The 20,100-nt window shown below is 31.8% G+C and overlaps 1 protein-coding gene across 3 annotated transcripts; it reads left to right on the top strand.

Annotated features, from left to right (window-relative positions):
• The first annotated feature begins 1,178 nt into the window (after window positions 1-1,178).
• LOC106068715 (serine/threonine-protein kinase TBK1-like) lies at window positions 1,179-20,100 on the top strand. Of its 3 annotated transcripts, none has more exons than XM_013228174.2 (19): window positions 1,179-1,247; window positions 4,327-4,498; window positions 4,997-5,137; window positions 5,656-5,785; window positions 6,330-6,420; window positions 6,920-7,010; window positions 8,117-8,274; window positions 8,617-8,727; window positions 9,966-10,145; window positions 10,580-10,779; window positions 11,853-12,003; window positions 12,615-12,858; window positions 13,514-13,623; window positions 14,326-14,442; window positions 14,598-14,699; window positions 15,284-15,380; window positions 15,701-15,870; window positions 17,122-17,193; window positions 17,981-20,100. In XM_013228174.2, exons 2-19 carry the CDS (start codon window positions 4,403-4,405, stop codon window positions 18,036-18,038), a joined length of 2,319 nt encoding a protein of 772 aa, XP_013083628.2. In that variant the 5' UTR covers window positions 1,179-1,247; window positions 4,327-4,402; the 3' UTR covers window positions 18,039-20,100. The 3 variants fall into 3 exon arrangements, with proteins under 3 accessions (XP_013083628.2, XP_013083626.2, XP_013083625.2); XM_013228172.2 differs by having other exon boundaries at window positions 1,192-1,440; XM_013228171.2 differs by lacking the exon at window positions 1,179-1,247 and adding an exon at window positions 1,449-1,585.

The following is a 20,100-nucleotide window of genomic DNA, read 5'->3' as shown; positions in this document are numbered from 1 at the left end:
ACAAGGGAAATAAATACCCCAGTATTCACAGATATGGTTAATTATGTCGGGGTTTGTCCGCTTAAATAATTGTAGGCTACACGTTATTTCTCCCACAACCATTCTGGGATCAAGTTGAAACTTTCAAAGGATTTTGTATTAGGTATATTTGTCATGTTCGGGGCGTGGTGGCTGAGTTGTTAAGGACAAATGAAATATAAATGTTTTCTTGGAGGTTTAGCGAGTGCCAATTTAAATTATTCTGACAGCAGATTCGAGCGGTGGTTGATTTTGAAACCAATACGGTGCAATGCCCACACATTCACATCGTATGACCTCAAAACCATCCATTCGAAGTTTGTTTTTTGTTTTTTCTAGCGGTGGTTGATTTTGAAACCAATACGATGCAATGCCCACACATTCACATCGTATGACCTCAAAACAATGATCATTCGAATTACTTTTTTTTTTTTTTAAAAAAAAAAAAGGGACGATCTTTACATTACAATGTCTTTACATTTAGATTACTCATTTTTTTGTCACACACTAATTTTTTTCTTATTGGCTGGAGAGGGGTCCACCAAGATTTTCTTGAGCCCGGGCCCACGAGTACCTTGCTACGCCACTGTTTATTACTACGCCTAGATATTTGGAGTTTTTAGTCTGTGTGACAGTTTTACCATGAATACAATAAAAAGTGTTTTTTTTTTTTTGTTACTCTTATTAACTGGCATTTTTCTGGGTGGAAAAACATGCTCTTATTTTATTTCCATTTCTATAGCCTAATTCTTCTATGTCTTTTTGCAAACTTTAAGTATCTTGTGTTGTTTTTTTATCTTATATATATAAACTAAAGACTTTTTTTTTCCAAAATATTTATTTATCTAAAGCTGTATTATTACATCAGTGCTAATATTGCTAATAGGCCTATTAGCGTAAACCCTCAGACTATGTAGTTGTGTTAGGTTACATTTATTCCAGAGTTTATTCCAGATTGCAAATGGTAAATAGATCACTGATGGTAAATAATTAGAATTTGTATCTAGTTGTTTTTTTTTTTTTGTATCCAGTTGGAAGTCTTCAATTTCATAAGTGTTAGGGTCTCTATACACCTAAAATAATGTAAAAGAAAACAAGGGCTAGCACTCTCATTTTTTAATCGAATGTGACTCTATAGATGTAGGCTATTTTCTTAGAAAAGGGGAAGGCAACCCTCTCAAGATTACGGCCATTAGAACATATCTACTCCTTATTACGGCAAAATGACGGTGTTCTGTTTGTGTTGTAAATTGGATTGATAGTAAAAATTAGTTCCTAATAGGGATATGTGTTTTCATTTTTAAAGTCGTACTGATCTTGAAGGAGACCCGTAAAGCAATATGAGTGTAGAGAAGAGACTATTTGGACTTGATTTTTTAAAAATCAATCAATGATTGATCTTGACTTCAAAATTGTGAATTTGTGGGTGACTTAACTCAGACTCAACTACAACTCTTGCAAACTTGTTTTTGTAGATCTAATTAGATCTATGTTGTTGTTTTTAAATAACTGTTGTGTTTAGTATAGTGACTAAGTGTTAAATACAATGTTTCCCAATTAAACTTGGGTACGGTATTTTTTTTTATTTGCTTAGGCCTAGGCTTAAGTCTAAGTCTTTAAATTTAAAATACTTTATAGATCTAGATCTAGATGTATTTAGATTCTAGATCTAAATCTTTTTAACTTTTTTTTAAGTTTCATTTTCAATGTCTCTACTCTCTAGTAAACTCTAGTTAGTCTAGTTATTAGTTAAGTTAAGTCAGAGTTTTTACTAATCTAGACTAGTAGATCTAGATATATAATAATATAAAATAAAAAATATTATTATTAATATTTAAATATTAGATCTATAAAATAGAATCTAGATCTAGATCGTACTGTTACAAAATAGTTAGATCTACATATTAGTAATAGTACAGTACATCTATTAGATCTAGATCTAATATTATATAGATTATTATATATATATATAGATCAATTTTTATAATATTTTTATTAGAATCTATCTAGATCTAGATATAGACTATGATTAATATCATACTAATATGATAATGTATCATTAATTATCAATTTTAATTTATAAATTCTTTCAGATCTAGATCTATCCTGGTAATAGTTTAGTAAATATAATTTATTGTAGACAATAATCTAGAGGATAATATAATAAATTATTTTATATTGTCATTATATTGTAAACAGAATACTTCTGAAGGCTTTAGACTTTAGAGAGAGGCGATTTTTATGGACGCAGAGATTTAGGTTCACAACATTCGACGGTTATTATTAAACGTCTTGTTAGACATTTAATGTCAGCGTCGACTATCTTTATAATATATTGTTGGCCTTTTGCCGGTGTGATTGGATTTTGTGTTACCTCCATTTGATGTGCCTAACAATAGATCTATATGCTATAATATATATTATATGATAAGTCTAGATTCTATATCTAGATTGTCAGAGCAGCTTTGATTTTAGATCTAGATCTATATTTAGAGTGGATACTAAGACTAACTAAGACAATAGAAGTTATATATATAGATTCTAGATCTAGATTTGTCTAGTCTGGAATAGTCTATATATATATATCTATAATTATAATCAATAGATACCCTTTATTATATTATATATATATATTAGATTCTATAACTTGTAAATGTATAAATCTAGATCTACATTATCTTGATATCAGATATATATTATATGGGATCTGGGCTAGAATCTAGACTCAAATCTAGATTAGTTGATATGAACTTTGTAGATTTTTGTGTAAGTGTAAGTATCTAATCTAATGACAAATCTTATATTCTGATCTGATGATTCATGGAATGTTAAGTAATAAAACAATGAATAAGAATTCTTTTATTATATTATGTATTATTACAGTTGAGTTATTTATTCTTTAAGCTTGAGTAAATAAGTGAGAAAAAAAAAGATTTAAATAAAAAAAATTTTTATAAATCACGATTAGGGCACTAGATCTGTGATACTACTGAGCCACTGTGGTCAACATTTTGCTTAAAGAGTTATTTTGGTATCCATGTGAAACACTGCATCCACCAAGTATTGCGCAAATATTAAAAAATATAAAACATAACTTCTTTTCATGATTTTTAAAGCTATTTCAAGAATATACATTATTACTAGTATTTTATTTTGATAGATGAATTCTGCTATCTGGGATCCACAATTCAAGATGACCTGTTTCTAGAAGAGGAAATTAAAAAACGCATAGGGAAGGCTACCTCGACCTTTGCTAGACTCAGGTCAAGAGTTTGGGAAAACCAGAAGCTCACTTCAGTGACCAAAATGAAAGTCTACAAGGCATGCTGAGTACACTACTGTATGGCAGTGAATCATGGACCACCTATGCAAAGCAAGAGAGAAAACTTAACTCATTCCATTTGTGATGTCTCCATAGGATCTTAAAAATCACATGCAAAGAAAAAGTGTGCAATACTGAGATCCTTGCGCGAACAGGTTTTCCCAGTATCTTTACAGCCCTCAGACTATTGCACTGGCTTGGACATGTTCGCCGGATGGAGGGCAATTTCATCCCGAAAGTCATCCTCTATGGACAACTTGCGACTGGCTCAAGAAAAACTGGTCACCCCCACCTCTGTTACATAGATGTAATAAAAGGGGATCTCAAATCAGTGAACATCAATACTGACCATTGGGAAGACATAACTCTAGACCGCACCAGATGGAGAGAGGCAGTGACAAAGAAAGCTATGGACAGCGAAAGAACATGGGCCTCAGCTCTGGAAGAAAAAAACTTACGAAAAATGGCCAGCTCCTCTACCACCGAAACGAAAGCCACCTTAACCTGCAATATTTGTGGACGGGAGTGTCTCTTCAAAATAGGGCTCCACAGCCATATGGAAAAGTGTGAGAGATGAACAATAGTCGTTCTACGACTGAAGGAGGTCAACAACAATTTTGATAAAATTATGGACTATTGTCTTGATGGTCCTTGATTTGAACCCTGTTCACCACCATCCCCTGTTGTCCTGTTAGTGTTTTGATAGAGGATGCATTTATTTTCAATTCTGAAAAAACATGTGAAACATGCACACAAAATATTTTTAGAAAATAAATATTGTCATAACATTTAAATTAGTTTATTTTTATAATGATAAAAACAGTTGAAACTGTAATGTCTGATTTATATAACTTAAATTGTTTTTAAAATGTTGTGTGTGAATTTTCACAAGTTAAATTTTCTTCAGAGATCTCGTCAAAGTGAAAAAAAAATTTTTATTCATAGTCAAAGAACAAACTAAATCTTTTTTTTTTTGGGGGTTTTAGATTGAATTTGATAACATTGTCCACTATGATATATTGACATATAATTGAACCATCTGAGATTTGAAAGATATTCAGAATGAGTACTATTAGGGGATCTGCCAGCTTTGTCTGGGACACCAATAAAATGCTAGGTCAAGGAGCCACCAGTACAGTCTACATGGGCAGAAATAAGGTACAAATTGCATTTACTTAATCAAAACGTGATAAAATATGAATTTGCTATTTAAAACATGTTTGCTTAGCCATGTTAAAATGATTAATATGAATTCATATACAATGAACATTGTTTTAGCCAAACATATTAGAAAAGGGCAAAACATTTTCAATTTAGTCATCATCTTGTCTTGCTAGAATTTTGGAACTTAAAAAACAACAACTGGGCATTTCCTTTTATATGTTTCTCTACTTGATGTTTAAGTAATGCATACATACCACAGGGGATACTTGAAAGAAATTACAGTAATGGTGGATAATGCTTATTAGCAAATGAATTAAATTATTGTGTGTATATGGATGAATAGAGGTAAGAGGAATACTTAGAAAGAAAAAAAAATCAACAAAAGGGGGGGGGGTACTTTATATAAACAATTTGACTTGAAGTAGTTCAATGTTAATGTAATGAAGATTTAGATTACTATAAATAAATATTTTACATTTTCTTCTTTTGTAGAAAACTGGAGAAGAGGTGGCTATAAAAGTGTTTAACCAACAAAGCTACCATCGCCCATATGCAGTGCAGATGAGAGAGTTTGATGTGATGAAGAAATTGTCTCATGAAAACGTTGTCAAACTTTTGACCATTGAAGAAGAGGTTAGAGAAACTCTTTGTATCCTCTTGATGTTGTGATGAGTGAGTTAGTTTGAAGTGTCTGCTGTGTGAGCTAACATGTATCTCATACAAAATTCCAACAATGCTTAATAGTTTGTATTTTGAAACAAAGAGGACTCCCCTAGTCATCCAGAGAATGTTGGTCAGTGATAACAGTTTTGCCCTAATGATTCTGGGTTTGACTAGGTCAGAATAACTGATAATAGAGACATATCAGATACCTTCTAACTGGTTAAGAAAGCCAAAGCTATCTCATCCATTCGTGTTGCAGATATTGGGAGTGACAGCTGGGATATAAAAATATGCAACCTTCATACAAAAGAGTGTGACATTACTTTTGTACCTTGAACATCTCTAGAATTTACTTTTTTTTTTTTTTTTAAGTTATTTTGCATGATTCTACACAAGGGGGAGCCTACTAGTTTTATAATAAGCTGTGCTGTGTGAAAATAGTTTATTAAAAAAGGTGAATAACTCTTCCATTTTGTTGATGTGGACAGTTACCAAGCCGAGCTCGAGTCATTGTGATGGAGTATTGTACACACGGCAGCCTGTATAATCTGCTAGATCAACCAGAAAATAGTTTTGGTTTGTCCGAGGAAGAACTTCTGAATGTTCTCAAGCAAGTCAGTAAGTTGGGATTATTTTCACTGTTTATAGATAGTAAAATGTTTTAGGCTTTTGTTTACAAAATTAGTCTTTTTACCAATTGGTCTTTTGACCATTTATTATATATATTTTTTTAATCTATTTCCTATAAAATATTGTTGAATAAATCTGGTGTTTCTGTATTTCCACTTCTAATGTGCAGGTTATAAAAGTTAACATTCCATATTGATTTGAATTACACAAGTCAATAGTTTACTCCCTTTTTTCTTATAAAAACCACAAACATATTGAACTAAAGGTAGCTTACAATCAGAGGGTTAAAAAAGAGCCCCTTGAATTTGGGGGAGGTGATTTGAATTTAAGGGGTTTTGTCAGCACGCATTGGAGAAGTAAATGCGGTTGGTTGTTGAGCTGGCCTCATGATACCCTCATTAACCATTTGCCATAGACACAGATGAGCATCACATCATCCACCCCCATAGATCACAAAGTCAAAGGGTGGCTAAACTGAATGGGACATTTATGTAATAAACAATGTATATATATATTTTTTTGCTGTTTATAGCGGCTGGAGTCAAACACTTGAGAGACAATGACATCATCCATCGTGATATTAAACCAGGAAACATACTACGATCTGTGGCCCCTGATGGAACGTAAGCTGATTTATTTTTAATAAAGTTTTATTTAAATCACTTTTAATTACATGCATTTTGTTGATTTTTATGAAAAGACTGTTAAGTTGTAAGTTTCATTAGTATCTGTTGGACATTTTTTTTTTGGCTCCAATTTCAAAGTTACAAAGCACAGTCTATATAAGACAATTTGATATTTATGATTCTTATGCACTATTAAAAATTATCTCAACTAACTATATTCTTTTGACTAGCATCTCATATTCAAAATCAATAAACAAATACATAGTTAATGTACTCATTAAAATTTATTTATATAATAATTCCATGAGTGCATTTCACATTTTATATATATTTAAATTTATATTTCAGTTATTGATAAGAAAGAAAATCATGACAGTTATTTTTTAATCTGCATGTTTAAGTTGTTGTTTTTTTCTCCTTTTTTTTTAGCTAAAGAGATCATTTTATTTTTACATCCCAAAACGTTTCACAAGTGTCATTTGTGTTTGTTCTCTAGATCTGTCTACAAATTGACTGATTTTGGTGCTGCCAGAGAGTTACAACAAGATGAAGAATTTATTTCTCTGTATGGCACAGATGAGTATTTGGTAACTTTGCTAATTATTTCACTTTCTTAACATCTTTAGGACCATTAATCTGTATTTACATTTAAAAAATTAATGTGGTTAATTTCACTGATTAGTAGCAATTTTTTTTTTATTGTGCGTAGTTTTTTCATTCAATTAACAAGACCTGTTAATTTTTTTTTTATTTTGGTAAATAAACCTTGAGATCCATCCATCCATCCCAGTGGCGTTACAGCTCATGGAGGACTCTGGCCTGCTTCAACACATCCTTCCATTCAGATCACTCCTGGGCCTTTCGTCTCCACGCCCTAACCCCAAGCTGTTGCGGATCTGCTTCCACATCATCAATCCATCGCATTCGGGGTCCGCCTTTGGGTCACCTGCTTTTTGGTTTTTGCCTGTATACAATTTTCGCTCCTCTGTTATCTGACATTCTTTCAAGGTGACCTGCCCAACATAATCTGTTCTTTTTTATTTCGGTCATTATTGGTGGGTCTTCATGCAATTGATATAACTCTTGGTTAGTGCGTGTCCTCCACCCTGTTTCATCCTGTATGGCACCATAGATTTTCTTAAGAATTTATCGTTCCCAAGTATTAAGTAAATTTTCAGATGTCTTAGTCAGTGTCCAGGTCTCACTTACATACATTGCTGCTTGTCTTATTATGGTTTTGTATATTATTTTCTTGGTTTTCCTTGAAATTGTTTTGCTCTTAAGTAAATGATGGGTGCTATAAAATGCTCTGTTGCCTCCTGCTGTTCTTTTCTTTATTTCTGTTAGTAGGTCATTTTTTAAATCAATTGCACTTCCTAGATATTTGAAAGTTTAGACGTTTCTAAATTCGTGGTCTTTGATTTTGATATATTGTCCCTCTGTTTGGTTGTCTCTTGTCATTGCTATGTAGTTGGTTTTACTGTCATTGACCTCAAGTCCTGTTGGATGGATGGTTAATTTCAGTAATAGCTATTTTTTTTTTTATTGTTTATTATTTGTGTGTAGTTTTTTCATTCAATTAACAAGACCTATTCGTTTATTTTATTTTTATTTTGGTAAATAAACCTTGAGAGCCTTATTCAATGTAAAGGGCAAAACAAAAGTCACTTTTTTTTTTACATTTGATTGGCAGCATCCAGACATGTATGAGAGAGCTGTATTGAGGCGTGCTAAAGGTCAACAGTTTGGTGTCTATGTTGACCTTTGGAGTCTAGGAGTCACATTCTATCATGCAGCCACAGGAAACCTACCATTCAGGCCTTATGGAGGACGTAGAAATAAAGAAACAATGTTAGTATTTACTGTATAGGCCAGAAATGCAATATTAATTACCAATGCAATGCAAAGCTAGAGATTTAATCAAATATGTTGTTGTTGTTTTGAGAATATAATTTGAAAAAAAAAATTCTAAATAGTTTAGAATTTATAATTTTAGAGCATTACAGTAATAAATGAGATTTGTCACAAAAATTCTGAATGTTTATCTTTACGAGGCTAGTTTTTTTGTGTTTTTTTAAATGAAAGGTTAGGAAGAAATAAGAGAGAAAACTATGGTTAAATTATGCTTACATAAGCAGGGAATACTTAAAGTATACTCAGTATTAAGTATATGTCAATGTATTTATATTCCAGGCATATGATCACAGCTAAGAAGGAACATGGAGTTATATCAGGGGTTCAGGAACAACAAAATGGACCAATCAAGTGGGAGAGAGATTTGCCACCAACCTGTCGATTGTCAGGGTGAGAAAATCAAGTTTTTTTACTTATTTTTTTTCCTTTCATCAAATAATCATTTGCTATATGATGGAATATGATCCAATATGTCTACCATTGCTGATTTTTTTTTGATATTACTAACACCTAATGATTTTTTTTAATTCCTCGTCCAAACCTGTTTGAGCCATTACAAAGTTATTATTTTTTACTTTTTAAATATATATTTTTGTACATTGTAATGTGTTCGTTTAATTAATATTTAAATCAGGCTTGTCAAACCTTGTATTCGAGGGCCCCGTGCGGCTCGCTGTCACTTTGCTTGCAGCTCACTTGACTGCCTCAAGAATTATCAAAATAAAAAAATGTTATTAAGCGTTTAACAATGACCGATTTTCAGGTAAAATAATTACTGAAAAAAACAACTAAAACGTAACAATCAACATCGTTGAACTTATTAATTCTTTTTAAAACAAATAATTATTCGATATTTTATTTTAAATTAAATTAGATGTGGTTATTTCATTTAGTTATTAGCTTTGAATTATCTTTCAAGTCACTTAAATCATCGCCATTTTCAATGTTTCTGTATGACATTGGACACAAATTGTATTGTGTTCCCTACTACACAGAAATCCTGTCATAAAGTATTGAAGGGATTTTTTGCACTGCGTGATGAAATTGTATTGTTTCTGAACATGAAAGGTGAACCTGTTGAACATTTCCAAACTGACGAGAATTTGGCATTTGCAGTTGATCTCACTGGTAACCTGCAAGACTTGAATTTGAAACTTCAAGGCAAAGACAAAATTGTCACAGCTGAGTGTGATGATGTGAAGTCAAGCAGAGTTACAACTGGATAAACCAAATATCAAGAGAAAACCTTGTTCACTTCTCAACTTGTAAGGAACTAAAAATATTAAATATGGCTGCAACATTTGGTAAATATGTCCTACACCTGAAATCGTTATTAGATGCTTCAATTACCGTTTTCGTGAATTTGTTTCACACAAGCAATAATTTTCGTTGTTTGTATCTCATTTTTGTTTGCTTCTGAAAATGCTGCTGATAATGTGCAACTAGATCTGGTAGAATTGCAGTCAGATTCTTTGTTGAAAGCGAAGTATATAGAAGTGGCTGTGCCACAATTACATCTTAATGAATTTGACATGCCTGATTTAGTTCCAATAGAGAAAAATTTCAGTTTATTTGCGTAAATCTTTTCTTATATTTGAAAAGAGTTTTTGTTTGCTTTGTTTCTATAGGGGACTGAAAGCTTTAATAACTTCCTTCCTTGCCGACCTGCTAGAAAAAGATCCTGACAGGACCATTGGTTTTGATGAATACTTCAACAGAGTGGATGACATTATTTCCAGGAGACCTTACCATGTGTTTAATCCATTCTCATTTTCTCTTTTGTTAATCTATGCCAGACCAAAAGATGAGTAAGTTATTCTACCTAATCATTTTTATAACAAAGTGTTATGTACCAACAAAATGCAGTTAAAACAGTTTACACTTTTTTTTTACATTTTTTAAAACTAAATAATACTATTAACTCCTTTTGTTTTTCTTGTATATATTCTCTTACAGACTACTGGTACTTTTGTTGTATTCTGAATGTCAAATACATATAAACTATATTAGTGTTTGTGAACAAAATTCATGACTTTGTTTTAACAAACCTTTTACTTTTCTGAACTATTGATGGTTTAAAGAATAAAATGGAAACACCTAAACTTTAGTGTTAAATTTAATTTTGAAAACAAAGTAATCAATTTTCAACAGCGTCTTTTTTTTTATACCACTATAGTAGTTGATTGGCTACACTTATTTTGAGGTCAATAAAAAAATTTTTGTAATATATTTCTTCCTATAGTATGTCTCAATTGCGTCAGCTCATCACAGACCAGACTGGCATTCCTGGTGGGGCACAACTTCTAATGCACGAAGGGAAAGTACTGAAAGATGAGTCCAGAGAGCCTGTGTCCAGTTACATCCGAAACATTTCTTCTGATAATCCAATTATTGTTTTCAACAAGTTGCCAGAGTTTAGAGGCTTCTTTAAACCACACTATGGTCAGTGGCTCATGTTTGTGATGATTTTATTATTATTTAGATCTATGTCTTGATTTAATCTTGTCATATGTACAAAATAAGATCAATAGGCTTGCTTTATATAAATGGAAATATGCTTATCACCTAAAAAGAATTGAAACTCACAAGATCGACACTTCAAACAAAAATTGAGAAAATAACATGAGCAGTAGTCTTTATTGAATCCGAGCCTGGCAAGATTTAACAAAAGTAGTATAAAAGTATCTTTTACCATTTCCTGATTTATTGAGAACAATTTCCCTAGACTGAAAACAAATTGAACAGTGTTATGATCTTGTATCAGTGTGAGTTTACAGCAACTTGATTAGTGACACAAAGAATACCCAAGGTGTTTTTATATAATTAATAGTAAAGTTTATGCATTACTGCACAAAATCTGACGCCAAATCTGAATCTCTTTGTAACTTGATTACAACAATTCTCTAATGTCACTTCATTTAAAAAATGCATCATCACTGTGCTCCTTCTTCCCTTGTGCCATTAGAGGATGGAATGGGTTGCCTGAATCAGCCAGGAAAACCAATGGCTTACTAGAGTTAAAAAAAAATAAAGTACCCCTTTCAGACCTTGTGATCTTTAAGGCAGATTGATGTAAAATCATCTGTTTCTATGGCCAACTGTTAATAATGGTGTTATGTGGCCTGCATAATGACCAACCACCTTTACTTTCCCCTACTAATGTCTGGTACCAATCACATTTGGGTGGTCTCAGAGTCATCCTAAAAATCCAGAAATTCAAAATCTTACTTTAGCAAGGTTCGAACCCAAGACCCCTTTGGTTCAAAAGCCAAGTGCTTTACCACTCATCCACCACACCCCCTGAAGGAAGTTTCTAATTAACATCTTTATAAACACATTGATACACATAGGAAATAACACACATTTCTTCTTTTTTTTTTTTAAGATAAGATCAGTTTAAGATAAAATCAGATTATCTTAATGTATCACAAACTATTGGTATCTCACCCTGAACATAGTGGTGTTTGCATGGGATTAAATGTTTCAATCGAAATCTGCTATGTCCCTGTTGTCAGGTTCTTTCAAGGATGTACCCCAAGAGACCAATGTTGCTACAGACTATCCACTGGCTAAAAGAAACTTTGCCTGTCTGCATTCTGCCAAGAACACAGTGAAGACTCTGTTACACAATGATATGTTGACTACCAAAGCAGTGAAGATGTACAGGTCAGCTTACACTTTTCATCAACTAATAAAAAGTTAGGGTCTTCTGGAAGCAAAGCTGTTGATACAATTTCTATGCAATATTTTTTTTAATGCAGCAAAGGCTGCCAACATGTCTCATTTTATAAGAATTGTCTTACAAACATGATTTTATGTAACTTGTAAAGATTAAATATGAATTCAATAAAAGTATTTATTAAACTGACCCAATAGATAAAAAAAACTCTGAATAATTGCAAGTATCTTTTTTTCATTTAAAGGACATAAGTCTTTTTTTGTAAATAACAAATGTTTACAACATATTACATGTTAAAATTGCATTCTTAGTATAATCTTATGTTATAAACTCAAGAAGTATTCAATGACAAGCATAAATTAATTAAATAATTATTAAATTAATTACCTTTTAATGGAATTATCATTTTAATAAAGCTTAAGGCTGTTAAACTAAATTCTGGAATTTCAGTAGATTCAAAGACATGATTTCACTGTAGGCTGTCTGGAGTTCATAGATAAGGCATTAACCAAAAAATAGGTATTGTATCTGTTCTGCTTTATCTATCAAAAGAAATTTTGTTTAGAGTAAAATGGAATCATGTTTTGTTCCTTTTCAGCAAATATGTACATGAGAAGTGCTGTCAACTAGAGAACACCATGGACCATCTTGTCAGGGCTTGCAGTGATGTCAGGCTCTGGAAGGACCAGTTGTTCATGAGCATAGGGATGCAGGCTGGGATGTTCAATATGTTGACCACTAGCAACCTCAAGCCCAATGGCATCGATTTGGCTGGCAGAGTGAATATGCTGCAGACCATACACAAGACTGGAAATAGAGAGTGTACACAGATGTGCACAGGGGTAAGGTTTGCAGTAGTTCTTGTCTCATAGAGTGTAGGACTTTCTCTAATTAGACGGTTTAGACCGCTGTATATCACTGCCTCAGATATAATTATCAACCACAGTGACATTTGTATATGAATTGAATCAATAAGTTAGTATGTCTCAAATCCTTAAAGAATATGGAAATGCAGAGCAAAGTACATGTCTTTCTATCTACAACTTACTACTGCATCATAGGGACCAATTTTCACAGCTATTTATCTCAAATTTTTGTCAATGCTTCGAATGGCATGAGTCTCAAATAGCCTCTGACAACTAGTCCAACTCTTGGCTCAGATATTGGGTCAGGTGGAACTGTGATCACAGACAGGAGAAAAGACCAAGAGCAATTGGTGTTTAAACCAACAGGATTGGGGACATTTTAATCAGGGCATACAAACTTTACATGTTTATGCATATCTGCAGGATGTTTTTTTGTTGTTGTTTTGCAAGGATTATCAAAGTTATAAGCTCCTAAGTGCTCATTAATTAATTTTGCAAGAGTTTATTTCATTGCATCATTAGATATTGCTTTCTTGTACAATTGTTAACAACTGTAGACTTAAACAGTAAGTGCCAAAGCATATTATTTTATTATTATGTCATACTTACCATATTTGTGTTGTATTATCAGATGCAAAGTAAATTAGACAAAGCAATGGCACTGCTACAAGACATCAAGGCTGGTCACATGATTGATGCTGACTGGGATCCCAGCAAAGGTTGTCTCCCATCAGATAAATGGTAATTTGGTTCAGATCTATTTTAAATAAAATATTCTCTGCATCTCTGCCAATTTTTTGTTGAATTAGAAAAAAAAAAAGGAATTCTCTTGGAAGTGGTTTATGTATGTAGAGCTCTTCTCTTTCTGTAGTGAAAATGTACTTTATCCATTTTTTCTCAATCTGTGTAGACTCTTGAAGGTCCTGAACTTAAAATTGCACTATGTTTTGGTAGCATAGGTCTAAATGCTTTTACCACCTTAACTCTTTCAGTGCTGCATTACTCTCATGGGGTAACTTTGCTTGCACTGGCAAAAGATGGATTACTCTCCACGAGTAACTTGGTATATAATATAAATTGTTTCACTATCTTTTTAATGTTAATTTTTATATTTTTCATTTTTTTTTATATTTTCCGGATGTGAGAGCAGCTTGTTCTTTGTTTTTATAGCCAAAAAAATTATATTAGTTTTATTAACTCTACCCCCCTTACAGATTTGTGTTTGTCCCGAAAATGTTATTTTTCGATCAAAACAATATCTTTGAAAGATTTAAATACAAATTTTATTTTTAACCATCCCATGTTGTTTTGTTTTTTTCAATATTAGTTTTAACTTTTTCCTGTATTGTATTTTTTCTGCTCTATAAATGTTTATAGTTAACAAATTTGCATTTAATTATTTGTTTTTGTTTTTCCATGACTGATATATGTTATTGTTGTTAGCATTGAGAAAATGGATTTCATGATACAAAGGCTCCTGAAGATCATGAATTCATTTAGGGAGGACAGAGCCAAACAACAGCTCAACAACAATGATGAACAAATTCACAGATTTGACAAGTAAGTTCTTTTCTTTTTTCTTTGTATCTGGCACTAGTTTGATTGGTTGTTATAAATATTTACAATGATCAATGCCAACTATGGTAAAATTAAACAATTTATTTAAAAAAAAAATATATCAAGATGGTGATTAAGTCATAAAATTGTTTTTAAAGAAACAAAATGAAAGAGATTTGTGTAACGGCCATGACTTTGGTAGACGATGATTGTACCAAGAAAGCTCTACATTTGTTCTCTGCATTCAAACAGCTGTACTGGTGAGTGTTTGTGACTGTAATTTATATCTAATATATATAATTGATTGATTCTTCTTCATCTAGCCAGCTTTTTGCTGCTGAGCTGTGGATTAGGAAGGGACATTTTAAGAGGGTATGGTTTATGGGTGGGTGCAGTATCTAGGGGTAGATGTGTGGGATTTATTTTGTTAAGATGGTAATTCAACAGAGGTGAATGTCTTGTTGAAAGATTGTAGATTTTGCAGGGAAGGAAATTAATACTGTCTAGTTTGTTTGGCATAGTCATTTCTTTGTACATATGTCTTCCTGTGTTTCCTGATGGCCATTGGTTGAGCCACCCCTCTTTGTGATTGTTGACTAACATTGACCCTAGGGTGAGGTAGTTTATCAAGTTGTTCCATAGTTGTCCTGCATATAAATAAAAACCATTTGACATATCTTGATAAAACTTGGCATAAATGTTCCTTACATTATGGTAGAGATAATGTCTTATGTTTTTATGTTTAGTTTATACTTTGACATGATATTGACACATTAATGGCTGTAGTTCTTCATAACTCAATAAATGTTTTTGTTTTGCAATGTTTCTTTCCTTGCCTCTGCAGCAAAGCTGTGCAAATCAATGATGCTGGAGAGAGGCTAGAGATACTGATGTCTGAAATTAGTCATGAACATGGAAGACTTGTCAATAAATTAAAAGTTGTAAGTAGTCAGCCATTATCCTTTCTCTTTGGGACATCCTTAAAAACAATTACAACTTATGTAAATCATTTTGTCATATTTTTGTTTACAAGCAGATGATGCTCATAAGGTGAAAAGGACTTAAACAGGAAATAGGGGGGTGGGGTCTCAAAATATTTTGTTGGGATTTGAACTTTGAGCTCTCTTGATAGGTTGCAAAGTATTTTTTGCCTCTCACCCATACACCCCAGTGCAGTCATATCAAGAATATGTTGAAATTTTTTCACTGCTATGCAACAAATAGCACAAACTGTGACTCACATTTGAGTTTTGTTTTTCAGTCAGGTAAAAACTGTATATCCCAGATGGATGTGTGTATGGTGGCCCTTGGGCAGTCTAGTGCTGTACCTAATGGAGACTCCTCTGAAGTAGCAGAAATTACACCTCCTGCTAGTGATCAGCCTAGTGTTAGACCATCAAGACAGGAAAGACTTGATACAGTTCTCGACAGGTAAATTTTTATTGGTGTTATTAATAGTGATGATTTTCTGGATTGAATTTTACCATCACTTGTTAATACCACAATTGTTTTTTTGAGTTGATTAAAGTGAAAGGTTGATTAAAGAAATGAGATTTTGTTATAACATTATGATTGTGTCATTGAATTAATGGGTAATTCAAGTCCTGGTGCTAAACCATGACCTATATGCTCTTTCAATTAACCATATAGAAGCCAGTTTAAGGCCAAATGAAGTTTTACATACAATTATTCAAGTACTTCACATATATTTATGATACAAATTGCTTACAATTCATCTTCAACAAATTATTCAGGAAAATTGATTAGGTAACGTTAGGGTTTTAAACTTTTTAAAAACTTGCATTTTATCACATTTATATACCAGTAGTTGTTAAGTGTGTTGCTAATTTTTACAAAGCTTATATCAACTCACTGTCTATCTGTATGTAAAAAAGTTTGTACACTTTATTTTTCCGACACCAGATCTTGGATCAAGCTGAAATTTTGCACAATTATTTGTTTTACTTGACAATCCAATTAATTAACTTATTTGTTTGGTATCTTGAACAAGTGAAAGAAATTGTACTTTACTGAATTGGTGGTATAAGCTGGATTAGTCCCTTTAATAGGTCACCACTCTTAATTGAAAGAAACAATATTTAACTACTAGTCTTCTGTAGTCATAAGTACCACACCAGCAGAGTTTGAATTCAGGTCGTTCTCTTTTTTTTTTTTTTTTTTTTGTTGTAAATGCTTTTAAAAACCAATTACAGTAAAATTCATCCAGATAAGTGATCTAATCATAGTGTATTGAGAAAGCTAAAAGCATGAAATTGCACTAAACAAAAACAATGGTAAAAATATTTTTTATCGCACAGATTTATTATTGCTAGTCTAGATATATTACTGATTTAATTACATGACTTATCCAAACTAATTGATACAACTGCATTTAATAAAAGCGTTTTTTGTTTGTTTTTTTTAGTTATTATTTTATTGTTGTTTGCTTAAATTTTCAAATTATTTAATTAAGAAATTTTATTTTGTTCATTGGTTGAAGTTGTAAGGGGAAATTTTAAAAACAAAATTTCTAATTTTTTAATATTTATTTTTAAACTTTGAAAGTTATCCTACTGCTTTGCTAGTACATTCTGTACAACAGAAAATATAATTATATTTTTTTAATTAAATAGAATTTCTATAAAGACATTTATTTTCAACTTTTCTATTGAACGTTTCTAGTTTACAGAGCACCAGGTCGTCATTGGAAGAAGTTAGAGCATTGATCACTGAGAATACAACCTTAATGGAAAAGTAAGTAGTTATTAAGCTTTGTGCTAAATAGTATCTCCTTAATATTTATGTCGGCTATCACTGCTAATATATTTAAAGACAAAATGCGTTAACAAACCACCAGGGCTCTTACTCCAGAAAAGAAATAGGAAGAAAAAAAATGATTTTAAGGCTTAAAAATAGATGGAATTTTAAATAACAAAAAAAAAAAATTTATAATTTTGTGAAAGTATGAAGATTATTTTTTTACGCTATAATCAGAAACTGTTTTTATATGACCAAAGCAATGAAGTAAAAAAAGAAAAAAAAAAACTTAAATTTTGTTGATTTCACATTGAAAGAATTCATTGTTTTAAATCATTGGTTCATGTTTTTTTTCCAAAATGAAATATTTTTTTTAGTGCCCCAGACCTTATTGTTTAAATAGCCATGTTTAGTCAACATTATCTATTAGAGAGTGGAGCAGATAATGAAGATTAGGCTATTTTACCAAAGTAAAAGACCACAGATATCACTAATGAGACATTGTCCAGAAAAACAAATAATGCCACAGCATAGACACACTTTGTAGTATAGATAGTTAAGTGATTATAAATTATGAAGAATACATTTTTGAAAGGTGATCTCACCTTGATTAATCTTTGTTTTTAGCTAGTTCACCTTGTAATCTATGTTCATAGTTCATCTTGATTAATCTATGTTTATAGTTAGTTCATCTTGGTTAATCTATGTTTAAAGTTAGTTCATCTTGATTAATCTAGGTTTATAGTTAGTTATCTATAACAGTAAACATTTGTTTTCCTTTCAGATTCAACTCTCTTGGTGAACCAACAGAAGATTATAAATCTTGGGAGTATGTGCCATGAACCTTTTTTTTTTCTTTTATCATATTTCTCTCAGGCTGTCGGAATAATGTATTGTATTCTCTGCACTTTTGTTAGTTAGACAGACATATACATGTGTTATAGCCATAGAATGAGCTAGATAGGCGTGAAAGTCAGGGTCGGTGTTAGGACCACTTGTTTTATTGTCATGATATCTGGATTTTATTTTTATGTTGCACAATTTGTGTCAAACTTTTAAAAATGTTTTCATAATTTAATGTCACTATTGAAAATGTGTAGGACAATTAAGTATTGCCAATTTTTGTTTAAATTTTTTAATCACCACTAAGGGAGCATAAAAAAAAATATATATTTATTAATTTAAAATTGTATCTAATTTTATATCTTTTTTTTTTTAATTACCATCTTAGGTGCTTTTGTCTGTAAATGTACTTACAACAACGGGAGAGCAGTTTATGGTGTATGTTAGAATTTAATCTGTCAACAACATTCCATTCAAATTTGTTAGTTCCTTGTGTCAGGAAACGTTTCTTCTTGGTATGCTGCAGAATGAACAATAGATTTTTAAATCAAACTAATGCTCAAAGTGGGACATGGGGGTTGTGTGATAAGCAGCCAAGTTGGAGGTGCCCTAAATGAAGTCATGGCCTTTCAACAATTGAAGTCATTCAGTAGACTCAGTTTGAATAAACATTCATGAAATTATTTGAGGAATGTAAAATTGTTTTTTTGTATAAAAGTAACGTAAAGTTTCCTTTACAGACCTTGTGATCTATAGGGCAGATGATGTAAAGGTCATCTGTTTCTGTGGCACATGGTTAATGGTTCGGAAGCCAAGCGCTTTACCCCTCAGCCATCACGCCTCCGGTTTGTTGTATAGTTAGCATTAAAACATCCTTTTAAGCAATTAGTCACTAAAATAGGTTAATTGTATGTCATTAACATTATAGAGCTTTAAGTTTGTAAAGAGAAATTCACTATAGATTTTTTTTTGTAAACAAGGAATGTTGATTTTATTTTAATCAAACACTTGAATTTAAATCTATGTTTACTAATTGTTGTATGCATTATTGCTATTATTGTTGTTGATATCCTTACACATTAAAACATTTAAGACAAGCAAGGAGATGTGCTAAACAAATTCAGTTCTTTGTGGCTTGTTACAGTAGCAACTATTACAGCTAAATTCAAAATTGAAAAGAAAAAAATTTCAAGACTATCGCAAACCTTTTACAGAACTGATTTTAAGAGGTTGAACAGAAATTAATGAAAAGTAAAATAGAAGAGATATTGTATACCATAGTGCACTCTCAAAGTTTGTCTGTGACAGAACATTTGATAGATTTTTGCACTATGATTTTTTTTTTATTTCCTTTTTGGATCCCATGACCTTATTATTCATGCTGGTGCATAATACATAATCACCTTGTGTACTAGTAATCTTGGTAGTATAGTGATCAACTAGCAATTTGCACACTTGTTACATGGTGATTGACCAATAAAACAGTTTCAAATGTAGATTGAACCAAACGTACACATGAATCATTTATTAGTACACTTGTACATATATTAATTAGAAGAATTCTCCCATAGCGGGAACAAAAATGATAAAAGTTTAATAGTTTGTTGTTTTCTTTTAGTTGCCAACTGTAAACAGGTGAGAACAACTTCACTCTTGTAGAACATTTTTGTGGATATAAAGTGATGAAATTATTCATTTAGCTTTCTTTTTTGTATTTATTTACATTAGTGTTGTTGTTATTAATATGGGTGTTGTTGTTTTTTTTTTTGGGGCCTGGACAATATCTATCATTGAATTATCTTATGCCTTGTTTACCTGACCCATTTATGTTTTATGCAATGGCTGTGATTGTATAAATACAATGACTTGTTCTTCTAGTTACTTTTTTCATTGTATCCATTTCTTCTTTTATCCGTTTCTGTTAAGTATCATTTAGATACACCTGTACATATTCCTGCATTTCATTAGCCATTTTTTTTTAAGCCATGGCCCAATTTTCATTCAGGTTGATGATTGATTTATAAAACCAAGTCAGACATTCTTTTTTTTTTCTTCAAGAGA

Source organism: Biomphalaria glabrata, chromosome 4 (genome assembly GCF_947242115.1).
Source record: "Biomphalaria glabrata chromosome 4, xgBioGlab47.1, whole genome shotgun sequence".
NCBI classification, from domain to species: Eukaryota; Metazoa; Mollusca; class Gastropoda; family Planorbidae; genus Biomphalaria; species Biomphalaria glabrata.
Note: the sequence above shows the minus strand (reverse complement) of the source record. Positions and strands in the feature narration are given on the sequence as shown.

Bases quoted from the DNA above. Each gene is read 5' to 3' on its own strand.
- LOC106068715 (XM_013228174.2), top strand. From the start codon at position 4,403: ATGAGTACTATTAGGGGATCTGCCAGCTTTGTCTGGGACACCAATAAA. The intron at 4,499-4,996 runs GTACAAATTGCA...CTTCTTTTGTAG, and splicing joins TCTACATGGGCAGAAATAAG to AAAACTGGAGAAGAGGTGGC. The intron at 10,146-10,579 runs GTAAGTTATTCT...TTCTTCCTATAG, and splicing joins TATGCCAGACCAAAAGATGA to TATGTCTCAATTGCGTCAGC.